The sequence below is a fragment of the Anser cygnoides genome, chromosome 2 (genome assembly GCF_040182565.1).
Source record: "Anser cygnoides isolate HZ-2024a breed goose chromosome 2, Taihu_goose_T2T_genome, whole genome shotgun sequence".
Taxonomy (NCBI): Eukaryota; Metazoa; Chordata; class Aves; order Anseriformes; family Anatidae; genus Anser; species Anser cygnoides.
Window position 1 is genome coordinate 127,029,593 of NC_089874.1, and position 15,005 is coordinate 127,044,597.

The following is a 15,005-nucleotide window of genomic DNA, read 5'->3' on the forward strand; positions in this document are numbered from 1 at the left end:
GAGAAATACTAATAGAGTGGCCTATGTTAATCTTGTTTCATTAGTTTTAAAATTTTCTATTACTTGCTTGCAACCTTATGCCATCTGCCAAAATTACCATAGGGACGGACCTCTCTGTATTCACGTACCGTAGCTGTCTTTGCCCTGCTGCTGAACGCTTCAGTTTCAGCTGGTGATCCTTCATACTTTTTTCCACAAGACAGCTTTAAATCACATGCCAGGGGGGTCAGTATTTAGCTAAGCTTTAGCCAATTGGTTGTCATGTCAATATGCAGGCAACGTGGACGAAATAAGACAATTTAAAATGAAAATAAGCCTAAGATCAGGCTGTGTTCATTGCTCATGTGCCTCTGCTCCTCCATCGCTCTTTAAGAGGTGTGGCTCTACATTTTAGAGCAGTGCTGCTCTGGAATGACTGCCTGGCTGTGCAAATAACCATTTCCTTTCTCTTCTGTGAAACGGAAACTCAGTCTTGCCAGTCTGCTCAGGTAAGCAAGCTATGTCACCCTCCTAAAGCCAACAGCCCCCACAGAGGGGATGGCTTGCTTGAGAGAAGACAGCCTCACAAGGCTGGATTTTGGGGGAGTGATGCTGAGCAAGGCATCTCCCTCTCCCCTCTGGCCCACCCAACACAGCCTCCCCACAGCTTGTCCCCAGAGCAGGACCAGAAGTGTGTCAGCAGCAGAGGTAGCCCAGGCAGTGCTCCCCAGGAAGCCAGCTGCTGCTCCAAAAGCTCTCTGCTCCCTTCAACAACTGTACTTGGTGTTAGTGGAAGGCCTGGGAGTTCAGAGAGCAAAATGCTACTAGATGTTTAACATCTACCTCTGGATATACTTGGACTGTATCTTAGGTAGAAGACTGGATGGGTTCATGCTTGTACACTTAAAAAATCTGCCCAATTTGACTGAATGAAAAATGGGTCATCTACTGTCAGTAAAGCTGAGCCTTTTGCAGAAGACCCCTGAACCGGTTAGCCTGCAAGCCCTAGCTGAATTCTCTTTGAAGCTTCTTCCTAAACGTCTCTTAAATTTCACCATGTGAAAAAAAAAGTGTTCAACCTGTAGCTAAAATATAGGGCAGACCTTAGATGCAAAACCCTCAGTTAACATTTTCAAAATTCTGCTTGTGCTTCTTCATAAGCTGGCTAACCGAGCTGGGACTCGGGCATAATGTTCAGGTCTGACGCCAGTCAGGCTGGTATTTAGTTGGTAGCAAATTCTGCTTGTAAATTTCCATTTTGCATCTTGACTTTGTGCTTAAGGTGAGATGTTTTTTTCCTTAATTTAGTGAACACATGCAGAGAAAATCAGGAAAGTCTTGATTGCTCCTCTTTTAACACCTCACTTTCCCTTGCTTCTGAGAATTATCTGAGTGATTCAGTGATGAGTCGTAAGGGCAATGTATTAGGGCCAGCTTTCAGACAACAGTTTCTCATAATTAATATGAGTGGCAAATATTTCACCTGAAGTTTTACCTTGAATAGTCTGGTCTGCGATTTGTCTGGTGAGTCATAGGTACCATCTGATTTATGTATATTTCATTTTTCAGTCCATTACTAGCAATAGGACTCAACAATGACAGCATGGGCAAAATTATTTCTGCTGTTTAAGTTAATACAAAGCCAGGCTCACCTAGATGCTGTCTTTCAGCAACTAGCTCATTTAAATACCGAATTCAACCTCCACTAAGCCTCTTCCTCAAGGCATTGCTCACTCTGTTCGCTGTTAAGGCATTCTGAAAGGAAAATGGAGTGTAAACAAAAAGTATTTCTTAATCATGGATGAGCAGTTGCTGGTTTACATCATGTTGTGGTCGATTTGTGTCACAACAACACAAGCCGCCTGTTTGTAAAATATTTGGTCGGTCGTCATCCCGCTACCTGGAGACAGTTCAGGCTTTCGGTGTAGCTGTGAACTCAGCCACGTAAAGCAGTGCCTGTTGTCTCTGAACCCTCCCAGCTGGATCAGTATTTAAACACCAGCCTATCCGACTAGCTACAGTGAAAGTCCTACTGGCAGTAATTAGAAGTTAACTAGAGCTGGGCCCTTGTGTTTGAATACTGCATCCTGCCACTTCTAGGCTTTGCTGGCTGCAGAACAGGCGAGGGGCTGGAGCACGGGTCCCTGCAGCACCCACCCACCCACCCGGCGGTGACATGGAGAGGCAGGGTGGATGGCTGGTGTACATCCAAAAAGAAACAAAGAGAAGGAGAGGGCCATATCAAACACAGCACTCATTCAGTCTTAGATCCCTTCTCAGGTGGTTTTTATTCCTGGCATCTTTAGAATAATCTTCAGGTCATTAAGTAAGAGACTAGTGACTAATTCAGACAGCCTGTTATCCCGGATTTCTGTCCAATGGAGATAGATTGGTGCCATGATATCCAAACGAGGCTTTAGATGTCCCACATAGATGTCACGCCTACTTCTCCTTTCACTGAACAGAGAATGAGGATCTCACAGTGCTGGAGAATAAGCAATCTGAATTTCCTATTGTTCTCTTTCATTTAGAGAGCACCCTATAAAATCTGCCTGAGCCTATCTCCACCGCCAGAGGTGGTGATTGATAAACAGACCTGGTCTCTTAGAGCACTCCTGGCTCAGCACTTCTGCTCACAGAAGAAATGGCTATTTTTCATGATGAAACACACTTGCTGCTTGATTTGCTCTATTACAAAATGCCTTACTGAGGAAAGGTGGCTGTTGTTTCCTCCCTCAGTAAGGGTGAGCTTTTCAATGACTGGCAGCAGATTTACTTTTTCAAATGCATTCGTCTTTATGTGCAATTTTATAATTTCATTTTATAAAATAAATAGATTTTTTTAATGCAATATGTGTCCGCCCAGGTGCAGGTAAGTTCCAAGCTTGATGACAGCTGCCTGTGGTCTGTACTCCACACCAATAATAACCAGGTCAATAACCGTGACTGAATCCGAGGCTTTAAGAGCAGTATTTATCACAGCTTCCTCAGACTTCACCTGGGAGCAGTGCGAGATGGGCAGAAGGAAGCTTGATTTAATACCTCGCACACAAGTTGGCCAAGCAGTGTGCGAGCAGGCCAGCATTGCTAATAATGGGTGAGCACAGACTGTGATGTGAGACGTGATGCCACAGACATCTGCCCAGGCAGTCACAGTGCTGCTAGCGGAGCAATGCATTATTACTGGAGTAGAGATATTTCTTGGCTACCAGGTTCAATTGCTGTGGTTGAATTAAGGAGAAGATCTGGGCAACCGAACACACGGAAAAACAAGCACACAGAAGAAAAGGGGCAGAAGCAACAGGCGAGGAAGGAGACGTGTTTTAACTGTGGCAAAGACTTTCTGTTTCTGCTACACGGTGACTTTATGGAATGGCAACCAGTTGCTTGAGCTGACGTTGCAGCTTTTCTTCCTGCATCCCCATTAGTGTAATTTTGTCTCTCAGAGAATGTGAGCTGTGGACAGCTCACCCCACACTCACTCACACCAACCCGATGAAGTCAGCCACTCGTGATGTGAGAATAAGCAGTGCTCCAACCTCCAAAGCATGCTATGTGTCTACACACCTCGCCGCTATGCTGGCTCTGTTATCTGATCCGGTGAATGGAGCTCTGGTGTGAGTCAGTCTGAACTGGCACTGTGTCTCATTCATTGGCTCTACAAAAATGCCATTTGCAGAGGAAGAAAAAGCTTTAATTTACAACAATCCACATTACTCAAAGGAAAGAATATACGAGAGAGACAAACATGACGTTAAACCATTACTAGATCTGCTCCTTTTCCCTGAAAGTTAATAGCAAAGTTTCTCTAACATGGCTTAGATGGGTTAGTACCACAGAGACATTCTTGGAAGGTCTTTACTTCATGATTAATTTGTTGGTGTGAAGTAATATCTGCTTATCTGATGAAGCAGAAGTAGGAGGAAGAGGGGAGAGCTGGTAGCCATGAGTAGCTTTCTGGCACTGGTGGCCAGTGCTTGCCACTTATTCCTGCAGCCTCTCAAGATGATTCTTCCTTTGCTAGACAGTTGTCCAGCAGGACTGGAAACACAGCAGAAATTATGTGTTTAGAATAGATGGCTCATTGATATGTTTAGAATAGATGACTCATTGATCAGGAGGTCCTCAAAAACTTCTCCATCAGAGCAACAAAGAATGATGTGTGGATAAATCCAGGAAAGACTGAGCCTTAACATTCATGTCTGTAAGGCTCCCCTCTTGGGTTTTCTTCATTTTCCTGGTCAGTAGTGACACTACTTTTTATGCAGATCAGTAGTTAATTAGTCTCAAGAAAAAGTAATTCCAGTACGGTGCAGCAATGAGTGAAATATTGAAAATGTGTCTTATTTCTGGCTTTTTTTGTTGTTCGAGTCGTGAAAAAGATTGGTTACAGAGAGAAGGGAATTCATTTTTCCCAACTGCCAGCTAGAAGAAAGCCACCCTCTCACACCGTTCTCTAAAACTGTTTTCACTACTCTCTCAAGTGCCTGGACCTTGGTATCCTATGGGAGATGTGCAAACCCTACACCAAAATAAGCTATGTGGGCTGTTTTCCTCTGAACTACATTTGTTGTCTTTAAAGACATCAAATCACCAGGTCATTATGCAAGAGACATTGCAATACACATTAGCCACATCCTGATAATTGTAATATAAGGAAAATCTATTGAAGTAAAGCATTTGCTCCCAATATACTTTTAAAATTCATTGTCAACCACTATTAAGAAAGTGACATAGCTAGTATTGTGATTGATGGAGTTTGTCTCCATTGATAATATGCAATATGTCTTTGCATATTATTTAGACTGCCACCATATGTGTTCTTGTAGCAGGTAATCGTAGCAATTATTTAGAGAATATTCTGTTGGTTCCTACTAATAAAAAGAAAAGATCCATGCAAAATAAGCAGCCTCTTAGCTTGAAAGAGTATTGTTGTGATATATGTGACAGCTGCCAGGTGTTTTGCTGAAGGAGCTAGACTGCATTAAAAATATGAAAACAAAATGCTTGAACTAAAGTTTAAACCATTTAAAAATAACCTGTTGTGCTCCCTTTGTTTCCGCTGCCTGGAAGTGTTGAGTGCCAGAAGTGTAACACTTGACATTTGAGGCAGACAAACATAGCCTACAGATTCTGTGATGGCTTTGCGACCAGCTAGCATTTTTTAATCATGCCTCTTCTTGTCAACACTGGGGGTTGTTTCTAAACAAGCTAGAAAAAATATGGGAATTAACTTTAATTTCTCACTCCTTTTCTGAGGCTACAGAAACCGTAGAATTAAGAAGTTTGTATTTTCACTGCTTCTCCCTCCAAGAGCCATATTTTCTTACAAATTCACTCTTGCGATTGTGCTGTATCAAAAGGAGTCAGTGAAGGCATTGCGTAGCTCATATACCTCTAAGGGTGTAGATCCTTTTTTTTTGTTTTTTGTTTTTGTTTTTTTTTATTTTATTATTTTTTGGCATCAAAGGTAGTTTAGGAGTACAGGAGTTTTTTGCCAAATGACCCTGCCTCTTATTCCTGCCTAGATGCCACCACTGGCATGGCAGTTGTGCTGATGCAGCTGCTTGTTGGGCTGTGTTGGAATCAAATCATTCAAATGGTCCAGGTTAAAAATATCACTCTTCAACTCAAAAACAACAACAACAACAAATTGATGTCATTCCAGTGGCATTCCCATTCTTAGCGCTGCCCTGCAAACAGCTGCAGCAGTGCAAATGGACAGTGAGACATGGAGGGAAAGCAGGAGGTGGTGGGTGGGAGCCAAAGGGCAGAACCTTCTTCGGTTTGTGCTGTTGCTCCAGCAAACTTTGATATAGCTGTGTGAGAGGGCTCTTTGTAACCAACTAGTGTGGCCATGTACGTGGTTCTAAGAAATAAACCCCCTTCCTAGGGCATATTGGATTATAATAAGCCACATCCATTCTCTCCTCGTGAATTTCAGTGTAAATGTAGACCTTTCTCATTGGGAATGTCAAAACTGAGACCAGGGTTCCACAAGATGGCAAATACAGTTTTGGAGAATTCAACGCTAAGTCAGAAATATCATACTCAGGTGGCACAAAGTCTTCGACTAGTAGTAGTCTTCAACTTCAAAATCACTATGAAGGACCATATTTGTTCAAAAAATGTAAGAATTTTTGAAAAGGTGTGTAATGTTTGCTTTGCTGGCAAAGGCATAATCTATTCTCCTGTGACCGGCATAATAAAGCCAGTAACCATTTTTTAGTTTTTTGGACTGATTAGACAAAATTCTGATCATTTAGTCATGTTCAAGCCAGATAAAAGGTACTGCTGGGTGATCTGCAGCACTGGAGGAAACAACTATTCCAGCTATCATTGCTCTCACATCTCCTTGCAAGCTGATGTGACACAACCTCTGAGAGGTCCATTATAAAATTGGTTTCTCCAGATCCTGCCTTATCAGAAATCATCAAAAATAAGTAAAAAAGAAATTGTCAAAACAAAATTCAAACTGAAGAAGACTACAAAGACCCTGCACCTTTCATCCCTACTTCATAAATTTAAGAGGCACTGATCTTGTAGAAAGAAATGGTGCCATCAAAGTTCGTCGTTTCTATCAGTTTTCTGATATTCTGAGGTGTTTGGGTGGAATCTTTCTTGTGTAATTATTTGAAAGGCAGACCTAGTCTAACCTGGTCACCAAGAGTGACTCTGGAGTCAGCAGGGAGAACCGGGCGCCTTCAGAAGGCAACCCACGCTATAGACACTTCTTTTAGGAGGGGACAAATCACCCTCTGGTGGTGCCTTTCTCTCATCACTCCCACTAGAGAGAATGAATACAGTTTGCCTGACCAGATATCTCACTTCTGGATGACTAAAGCTTGGTAATATGGGTCCCAGTCTTTGTACCTAAAGGCTATGGAGATTAGCAGTGGCACAGCAGAAAACAGCGGGTGGACTTCATTATGTTTCAAATACCTACAAGGCCCGGACTGCCTGTTTTTCCCACACCATAAATAGGATAACTGCTGGGCCCTAATCAATAAAAAGGCTGTGATAAAGTCAGTCTACTCACTCTTCTCCTCCCTCCACACCCTTTGCTCGAACCCTATGCGGATTTAACTAGTGCTTGTGCTTAAGGAAGCAAATGCTGAAAGTGCTGAACACCTACGACTCATCTGCTAAACCCCGAGATCCTTATACTGTTTATCCACGCAAATTCCAGCGTGCCAGCTGCTGAGGGGTGCTAAATGGATTTTTCAGTGGGAGTTGTGGTTGCTCAGCACCTCCACAGAGCTGGCATGTAAACCCCAGCCTGGACTTCGCTTAGGCGGAAAACAAATCCAACCATCAGTCATGCAGGGTGTGCTTCCCTCCCCGCTTCATGAGCTGGCCTGGTGAAAATTCCTGGTGCTTATTAAAAGCATCATCTGATGTCACTCGACACCACAAGGGAAAATATAAATCAAAGTGTAAGTATTCAGCACTCTCTCAGCATTGGCCTAATGTGATTAATGTAATCTGAGGTAAACACTTCAGTTATTCTTTATTGCTGTTAGGGACCCAAATAGAGGGCTGGGACTTGTTATTCTAGGTAAAGTGAAAAACAAGCCCTACCCATGAGATCTCCAAGACTAAGATAAAGCTCAGGTAGCAGCTTAACAGCAGTTACCTAACAGCAATGGACAAACACGTTGAAGTGTTGAATCTGAAACCTCTGAAAGGCATGTGGCAAGGGCTGAGCCACGCTCAGCAGAAAGCTCTTCCCTGGCAGTGGAGAGCGACTGCAGGAACAGGGGAAGGGAGCTGATCCGGGATGAGATGCAAGAACTCATGGGAAGATCGGATGCCCAAACCCTGTTGATGCTGAGGGGACCTGCTTCTGCTTTCTGCCTTGCAGAATCAGCTCCTAGTTTAAAAATAAATAAATAATATTTACAAAGATGAAATCTTTGTAAAAGATTTGTAAAATCTTTGGGAAAAAAAAAATCCAACACACTGTATTACTCCATGTTGTGTGAGCTGCCACTGGAAGGGGAAAATGGATTTAGTAACGTGGAAAGAGTCTCTCCTGGCACCCTGTGATGGTTTCTTGCCTCACATGAGGATAGCATACCTCAGTGACTGCGTGACTCAGAGCACAAATACTAAAGTGTCACAGGTGTGAAAACACAAGCCTAAAAGCCAAGGAATAGCCCCGTTGTCAGTTCTGCACTTGCTTCACTCCCGGCTGGGCGTGATGGTGGGTTATTGCTCTTGGAAAGGCGCATCGAGGTATTGCAGCCTGGCAGCCTGCTGAGTCCAGCGAGGTGCAGGGAGAGAATGCTTCACCCAGCCAAGCCCAGTGGGAACGTACCGGAGCTCCGGCGCTGTTTTGCTGACACAGGAAGATGCCATCTCAGCAGCGTATGAAGGAGTTAACACGTTATGAAACACGGTTTTGTCAGTGATGTAGACAAAGATTGTTTTGTTTGAAATGCAGCACCAGCAATGCTGGTTAACAAGGGAATGCAGTCACTTTTCCCGACCAAGGCTTTATTTCTTCTAATGTGCTACCTCCAAAGTCTATGAAAAAAGCTGCTTAACTTTAAGCCCATAGATCGTTCTTTGCTTCAAAGTTGAGCTTAGTTTAATACGTATTTCTGGCTAATGGATTATTGGAATAGCAAGTGGAAGTGGTATAGAAAGCCCATCTTGCACAAGAAGACAAATGGCAAGGTACAATTGTGGTTTTAAGTAAAAAAAAAAAATATGAAATTGCAGGAAATGATGTCCTAAACCTCTCACCAGTCCTATTCCTCTGCAGGCTGAGGGGGAGTGACAGGGGTCAGCCCCATGCCTGGTCACACACGCTGCTGAGGGCTTGGTGCGCAAAATTGCACAACCAATTTCAAAACTACTTTTAGCTACTCCAGGTGTCCTTCCAAAAATAAAAGGCAAAATTTTCAACACCACGGAGGACTAATAACCCACCTACGCTCCCGCATTTACTGAGATCTGGAGAGCACACAACCCCTTATGACTCTGAAAGTCTAGCCATGTATTTACTGCTGATACCTGACTTTTGTAATCTGGGTTGGAACATTTCAGCTGAAAGGTTTGCATTCAGCACTTTCCAGGTCTGAGAGTCACATCTCCATAATCGGGACTCAATCAGCTACGTGCTTTTCCAGCTGAGGATCTGGCCTCATGGGCCCGATTCTTTGCAATACTTTCGCATAAGCCTGGGAAACAACCGTTCTCACCAGCACTGCTGAAAAAGGAATTTTGTGTTCAAGTAGGCAGCTGTTCCTCCCAGATTTTTCACCCCACTTGTATTTTCATTAGGGCGCATTAAAAAGTTAGCATGGAAAAATAATGTTCTTTTGAAGGATACCTGTCTGTAAAAATCCTTTCTGAGCCCTGTATTTTGCAGTGAGTAGCAGAGGTGCCTTTCTTGGCAAATATGAGTCTAAGTCAAAGATCAGTGCGTATTACCAGCATTAAATCAGATTTTCAGATAGTATTTCACTGTAAAAAATAAGGCTATTCCAGTCCAGACCACCTGAGGATCTAGGTCTAAAAAAGGAGCTATGAAATCTAATCAGATACAAGTAAAGAAATGGGGAGCTACTTTTCCATACCTCCATTCTGTCTCGTCTGTTGGTGTCACGACGCTCAAACAGGTAGTAACTGGAATGAAGCCCAGTAGCCAATCTATACGTAACACGCCACCACTTCTCACTAATTCCTATGGTACACTTTAACACTGAGTACTTACAAAAATGCTAAGGAAAACTATCATCCCGTGCTTCCATTCCTCATAAGCATCCCTGCTTCCTTGTTCATTCCTGGATATGTATGTTAGCATCACTGCTTTGGTAACTTTCTGTTTTAGGGGAGTAGTATAGAAGACTGAAATGTGTTAAAATTCAGAGAGCACTACTCAGGCATTTTGCCTCTCCTGAGTAATATCTCGACACCAAACGGTTCTCCTGAGATCATGCTGAACTTCCCAGAGTAAGGTGAAATCCTGCATAGAGAAGGCTGGCAGCATTGGCCCGAAGCTCATACAACTATTTGAATATTAAGAATGTGCAATAATATATGTACATATATAGGAGTATAGAGAAAAAAATTCCTCTATATTTCTTGTTAAATTGTGGTTACAACGATGGAGACAGAAGGCATCCCTTAGCTACCAAATCAGGTTACCCTCACAAAGCTGGTGTTCGTTCTCTGCCAGAGGAATCTGAAAACGTTGGAACTAGTAAAAATATTTCAGTATGTTATACTGGCCTGTTAAATGTCCATCTAATTTTAAAATATAACAACAATTATTGGCAGGTACAGCACATGCAGTCCAGATTTCTTTTTTTTACTGCAAGTGTGGGATAGCTGTGCAAATAAAAGGCAAATTTTTCCCCGGGGCTTTCTTTATTCTACACTGGGGAGTAGAATCAGAAGCTTATATTTCTCTCTTATTTATTTTCTGTTCTTGGTCTGACTGAAATTGAAGTGAAATTGTTATTAAAAGACTTTAAAGAAAAAAAAATAAAATAAAGCACATCCAAGGCAGATTTCATGACAGCAGAACAAGGATCACTTTGAGTGGCAGAGCACTGACAATAACTTTTGGCTTAGGTCCACATCAATCTGGAGACCCAGCTACACAAGCCAAGCTGGCTCAGGATCCCTTCTAAGCAGGCAGTTATCACCTTCGTTGCGATAATATTCCAGAGGTCCAAACCAGGGCTCAGCCCTTTGCACGAGCGCGACGCTCACACAGCGCAATCCTTCCTCTACCGCTGTCTGTGGCAAAAGTCCCTCTGCCTTCTCTGGCATTAGAAGTCTGGCTGGCCTTCCCAAATTTCCATGCTCCCTGCCTTACCCCCTTTCCCACCTCACTCTGTTTTTTCTGCCTGTTGTGAGATCGGACGTATTTTAATGCAGCCCATCTTTTCCTCTTCCATTTGCCAACCTCTCCTTCCTTTACAGACCGGCTCTGAACCGTCCCCTCAAGGACGAGCGGAGGAAACTCCCGTGAGCAATGAGAGGGGTGGCGAGCCGGCTCGTCATGTCTTCTCCTTCTCCTGGTTGAACTCACTGAATGAATGATGACTCACTCCGGCTGGCTTCTGGTGTGCTCCTCGGAAGGACCGCAAGCGCAGGCAGCCTGGCTGGAATCGACAAAGAAGCTGGCCTGGAAAGGGACATCCGAGCAGGTTTCATTCCCGGGAACTCAGCTGACCTCCACGTCGTGCCCGGCCCTTGAGACGACGGAGTCGCGACAGGGGTGGGAGCATGGGGACAAATTGCTGTACTTCAGTGTATCAGAGTGTTTTCCAGTTTCTGGTTTCCAAGGGAAAAGCAGCATCGCTACAGCTGCAGGATGAGCACTGCTACTGTTTTGTTATTCACTCACTTTTTGGCACGTCCCCGTGTAGGTGTAACTGCTTCACTGATGTTAGCTAAAACGCTGCTGTGATATTCACCAGGAGCATCCTGTGCCAGCGCAGCATTTCCCCTCGGTGCCCTCCCGTGTCCAGCCTGCGGGGTGACCTCGGTGTCACCGCCACCCCCTTGGCGCCCCAAAGTCACGTTTGGGTTACATTTGGGCACCACCCGTGGTCCCCGGTCCCCGAGATGCATCAGCACATCCCGTGCTGCAGAGGCTGAGCGCAGGAGGGGTGAGGGAAGCCGCTGCTTCTTCCTTCTCCCCTTGCGCTCGCTTTCCCTGCCGAGCCGCAGCGGGCGATGCTCACCTGCACAGATTTCGGGCGGGGAGGGACGAGGAAGGCGTGTGCGCGTCTGGCACCCGTGCGGGGCAGCCCTGAGCGCGTGGGGCCGATGCTAGGGAGCGCCTCGGGTGCGGTGAGGCGGTGCAGAGCTGCGCCGTCAGGTTTGTCACCCGAAGGCCCCGGGAAGGGCGAACGCCGGCCTGCAGGGCAGGAGAGGAGCCGTGCGGCCACACCAGGCTGGCGCACGGGAGACCCGCGCTGAAGGTGACACCGTGCCTTTTGTCACCCAGCCCTCGGCAGCCCTTAAGGGACGCCGGGCGGCCGCCGGGGGGACCGAGCGCCGCGGGGACCAGGCGCCGGGCTCCGGGCAGGGGCTGAAGGAGCCGAGCCCGAGGCCCCGGGCACGCAGCGCCCCGCAGGGGGGACACCGTCGGGGACGGGGCTGAGCAGCCCCCGGGGGGCACGGGGGAGCCTGGCGGGGCCACCCCCGCTCCCTGCCTCTTTGGGACTGCAGCCTCGCTTTGTGGCCGTTTCCCCCCCCAAAATGCCCCGTGAGGTCCGGGCAGGGCCACGGGGACCGGGGCCGTTTGCAGCTGCTGGGGGGGTGCTAATTGCAATTAATCGTAATTAGGGCTAAAGCAGAGCCCGTGCGGGACCACGCTGCGCTCTGCTCCCCTCGCACCCCGCACGGCGGGGGCGGTTTTGGGGCTCGCCCCGGGGTGCCTAGGCAAGAAAGTCTAGCCAGCCATGGTTATTTGCAGCTTTTATTAAAAATATAAATATTAAACATTCTCTTACACAACAAAATTGACCGAGCGCTGAAAAGATGTTTTATTGTGAAAATGTTTACAGGAAAAAGTGGATTTAAAGTAGCTTACAGAGATTCCCCCTCCCACCTCCCTGCCCCCGCCAGGAAAGTTATCTGGCTTCTCGGCGACATTTCTTCCAATGCTCACACATCCCTACGCAGCGATGCCACTAGAAATACTGGGAAATGGAGAAATAAATAAAGGTAGGGGAGGTTACGGACGACACTCGTGTTTCTGCACTTGGTACGCGGCCGTGCATGCTAGTCAAGGGACAGAGGCTGTTCGGAGTACACCCTTCTAGGTTTAAAGCTATATAAAAATAAAGAGATGACATCAGAGCAGCACTATGGTACATCGGAGTGTGGAATTATTCTTGTGCTAACCGCGGATTCTCTTTGGCAAGGCGGGGAGGGGCCGCTTCACTTCCCGATGATCTCCATCAGTTTCCTGTTGCTGTGGGCTTGCTGCGCCAACTGCTCGGCTCGGGCCATCTCCAAGACCTCTCGGAGGAGGTGGAAAGTCAGATCCAGAGAAATGGGGGGCTCCTCGGACCGCTTCTCCCTCTCCACGGCCTCCCCCTCGCCTTCGCCCTCCTCGGGCCCCCCCAGCGAGCGCTCGGGCAGCTGCTGCAGCTGTTGCACCGCCGCCCGGAAAAAGTTGGTGGCGGAGGCTTGGGGCTGTGGGTGGCTGCTGCTGCTGCTGGAAGAGGCGGAGAAAGAGCCGGCGGGTCTCTTGTTGAGGTTGCCCAGGCGCAGGAAATACTCTTCTCCCATGCGGAGCAGGACGGGCAGAGTTTGCTGCTGCTGCTGCTGCTGCTGCGGGAAGAAATCCGGCTGGTGCAGAGCCCCGTGGGCGGCTCCGGGGCTCTTGCTGAGCGCCCTGCACTCCTGGCAGGGCAGGAGGGCGACCAGCAGCAGCAGCAGTCCCGTGCACACCAGCACCTGGAGCTTCATGGTCGGCGCCCGGACCTGCAGCGGGGACGGAATCGGGGCGAGGGGTTACGCGGCCGGCGGGGGGCGCGCAGCGCGGCCGCTGTCCCGGTGCTGATGCGCGCCCCTCTGATCCCCTCCGAGCCCCTCCGAGCCCCTGCGATCCCCTCCGAGCCCCTCCGAGCCCCCCCGAGCCCCTCCGAGCCCCCCCGAGCCCCGCAGCCCTCCCTCGCTCAGCCCCGGCCCGTCCCGACCGCTGCCGTCGGGGCGCGGAGGATGCGCGGGGGGCTCAAAATTGCGCCCGGTTCCCCCGCGCATCCCCGCCGCCTGCCCCCGGGGATGCGCGGCCGGGGCTGCGCCCGCCCCAGCCCCCGCGCAGCGCAGCGCAAGCGGCTCCGCACCGCTCCGCACCGCTCCGCACCTACCCGGGGCGGCGGCGGCAGGGCAGGAGGCGGCGGGGCTCGGCGGTGCCCGGCGTCCCTTTCCTCTCGCTCTCTCTCCCTCGGAAGCCGGTTCGTGGCGAACTTGGGATCAGATTTGGTCCTAATCAGAGCCGGGGCGCGGGATTTTTATAGCTTAGACCCTCTCCTGGAATCACGCAGAACTTGCCTAATAAGCTGACGCTCTCCTGACAGCCCGATTGCGTGCCCCGATCCACTGCTGAATAAATCATGGGGGCCCGTCGGAGCGCCGATGGGCCGAGTTTCGCTATCGCAACCCCAAATCTCACGGCCAATTATATCAACAGATATTTATCGCCTCTGCGGTGACGTCAGCCGGGCCGGGGGACGGGGAGCGGGGTGCCCCCCCCCCTTTTCTCTCCCCCCCCCCCCCAACCCCATTGACAAAAATACTTGAATGAGATTTCCTAGCGGGCGCCTACTATGCGAGGTCACTCCGGGAAAACTTTCCACTCGCCGGCCGGCTGCGGGCAGGGACCCGGCCCGATCCGACCCGCACCGGGGCTGCCACCCCGGGCAGCCTTCGACGACCCCCCCCCCCCCGCCCCTTACGACCACCACCCCCTCCCCGGTCCTTTTCATCCCGTCCGGGGGCTCCGCGGGGCTGCCGAGGAAGCCGGCAGTGCCAGCGCTTCCCTGCGCCCGCCGTGAGGCTGCCGGGGGGCGGGCAGAGCAGGTGGCCCCCCGGCCTCCTCCCCGCCTGGCTTCTGGCCCTTCTTCCCCTCCATCCTCCCCTCTCGCCGAGGTGGAGAGCGAGAAAACCCTTGGGTTTTCCCTCGCACCCATCTTCCCCACCTCTTCGCCCTCCCGGTCACCGGTCTCCCTGCTTGCCCCCCTCCGTGGGTGACTGCACGCCTTGAGGTCCCTTTGCAGTGCTCTCCCGTCACCACTCGGTCTCCATTCCACCAGTATCTCCAGCCAGGTCGCTCACCATCCCGTCCTCTCTTCAGGAGGTGGCACTGCTTGTGGCAAGAACTTCTGCCCAGTGCCCATTCCACACCCAACGTGCCTTCTTCAGCCTTTGCATCCCACCAGCTACGCCACTGCAGCTCGGTCCCGCGCCGCCACCACCTCACTTGCAACAGTCATCATGTCCTTCCCTTTAAATCGGAAAATTGCACTGAAAACCCTACCGGTTTTACC

General features: G+C 48.8%; 2 protein-coding genes across 3 annotated transcripts in view; one reads left to right on the plus strand and one right to left on the minus strand.

Annotated features, from left to right (window-relative positions):
- TRIM55 (tripartite motif containing 55) overlaps positions 1 to 12,824 on the plus strand; it is a 40,432-nt gene extending 27,608 nt beyond the window's left edge. For both annotated transcript variants that reach the window (XM_013172525.3, XM_013172523.3), the window contains one exon: positions 10,921 to 12,824. In XM_013172525.3, the coding sequence (XP_013027979.3) occupies positions 10,921 to 11,040 (120 nt within the window). In that variant the 3' untranslated portion in view covers positions 11,041 to 12,824. The remainder of the gene's footprint in view (positions 1 to 10,920) is intronic.
- CRH (corticotropin releasing hormone) lies at positions 12,471 to 14,118 on the minus strand. The gene is made up of 2 exons (XM_048061782.2): positions 13,827 to 14,118; positions 12,471 to 13,440 (listed from the first exon to the last, which is right to left on the minus strand). The coding sequence occupies exon 2, from the start codon at positions 13,423 to 13,425 to the stop codon at positions 12,892 to 12,894; it is 534 nt and encodes a 177-aa protein (XP_047917739.1). The 5' UTR covers positions 13,426 to 13,440; positions 13,827 to 14,118; the 3' UTR covers positions 12,471 to 12,891.
- Positions 14,119 to 15,005: the final 887 nt, after the last annotated feature.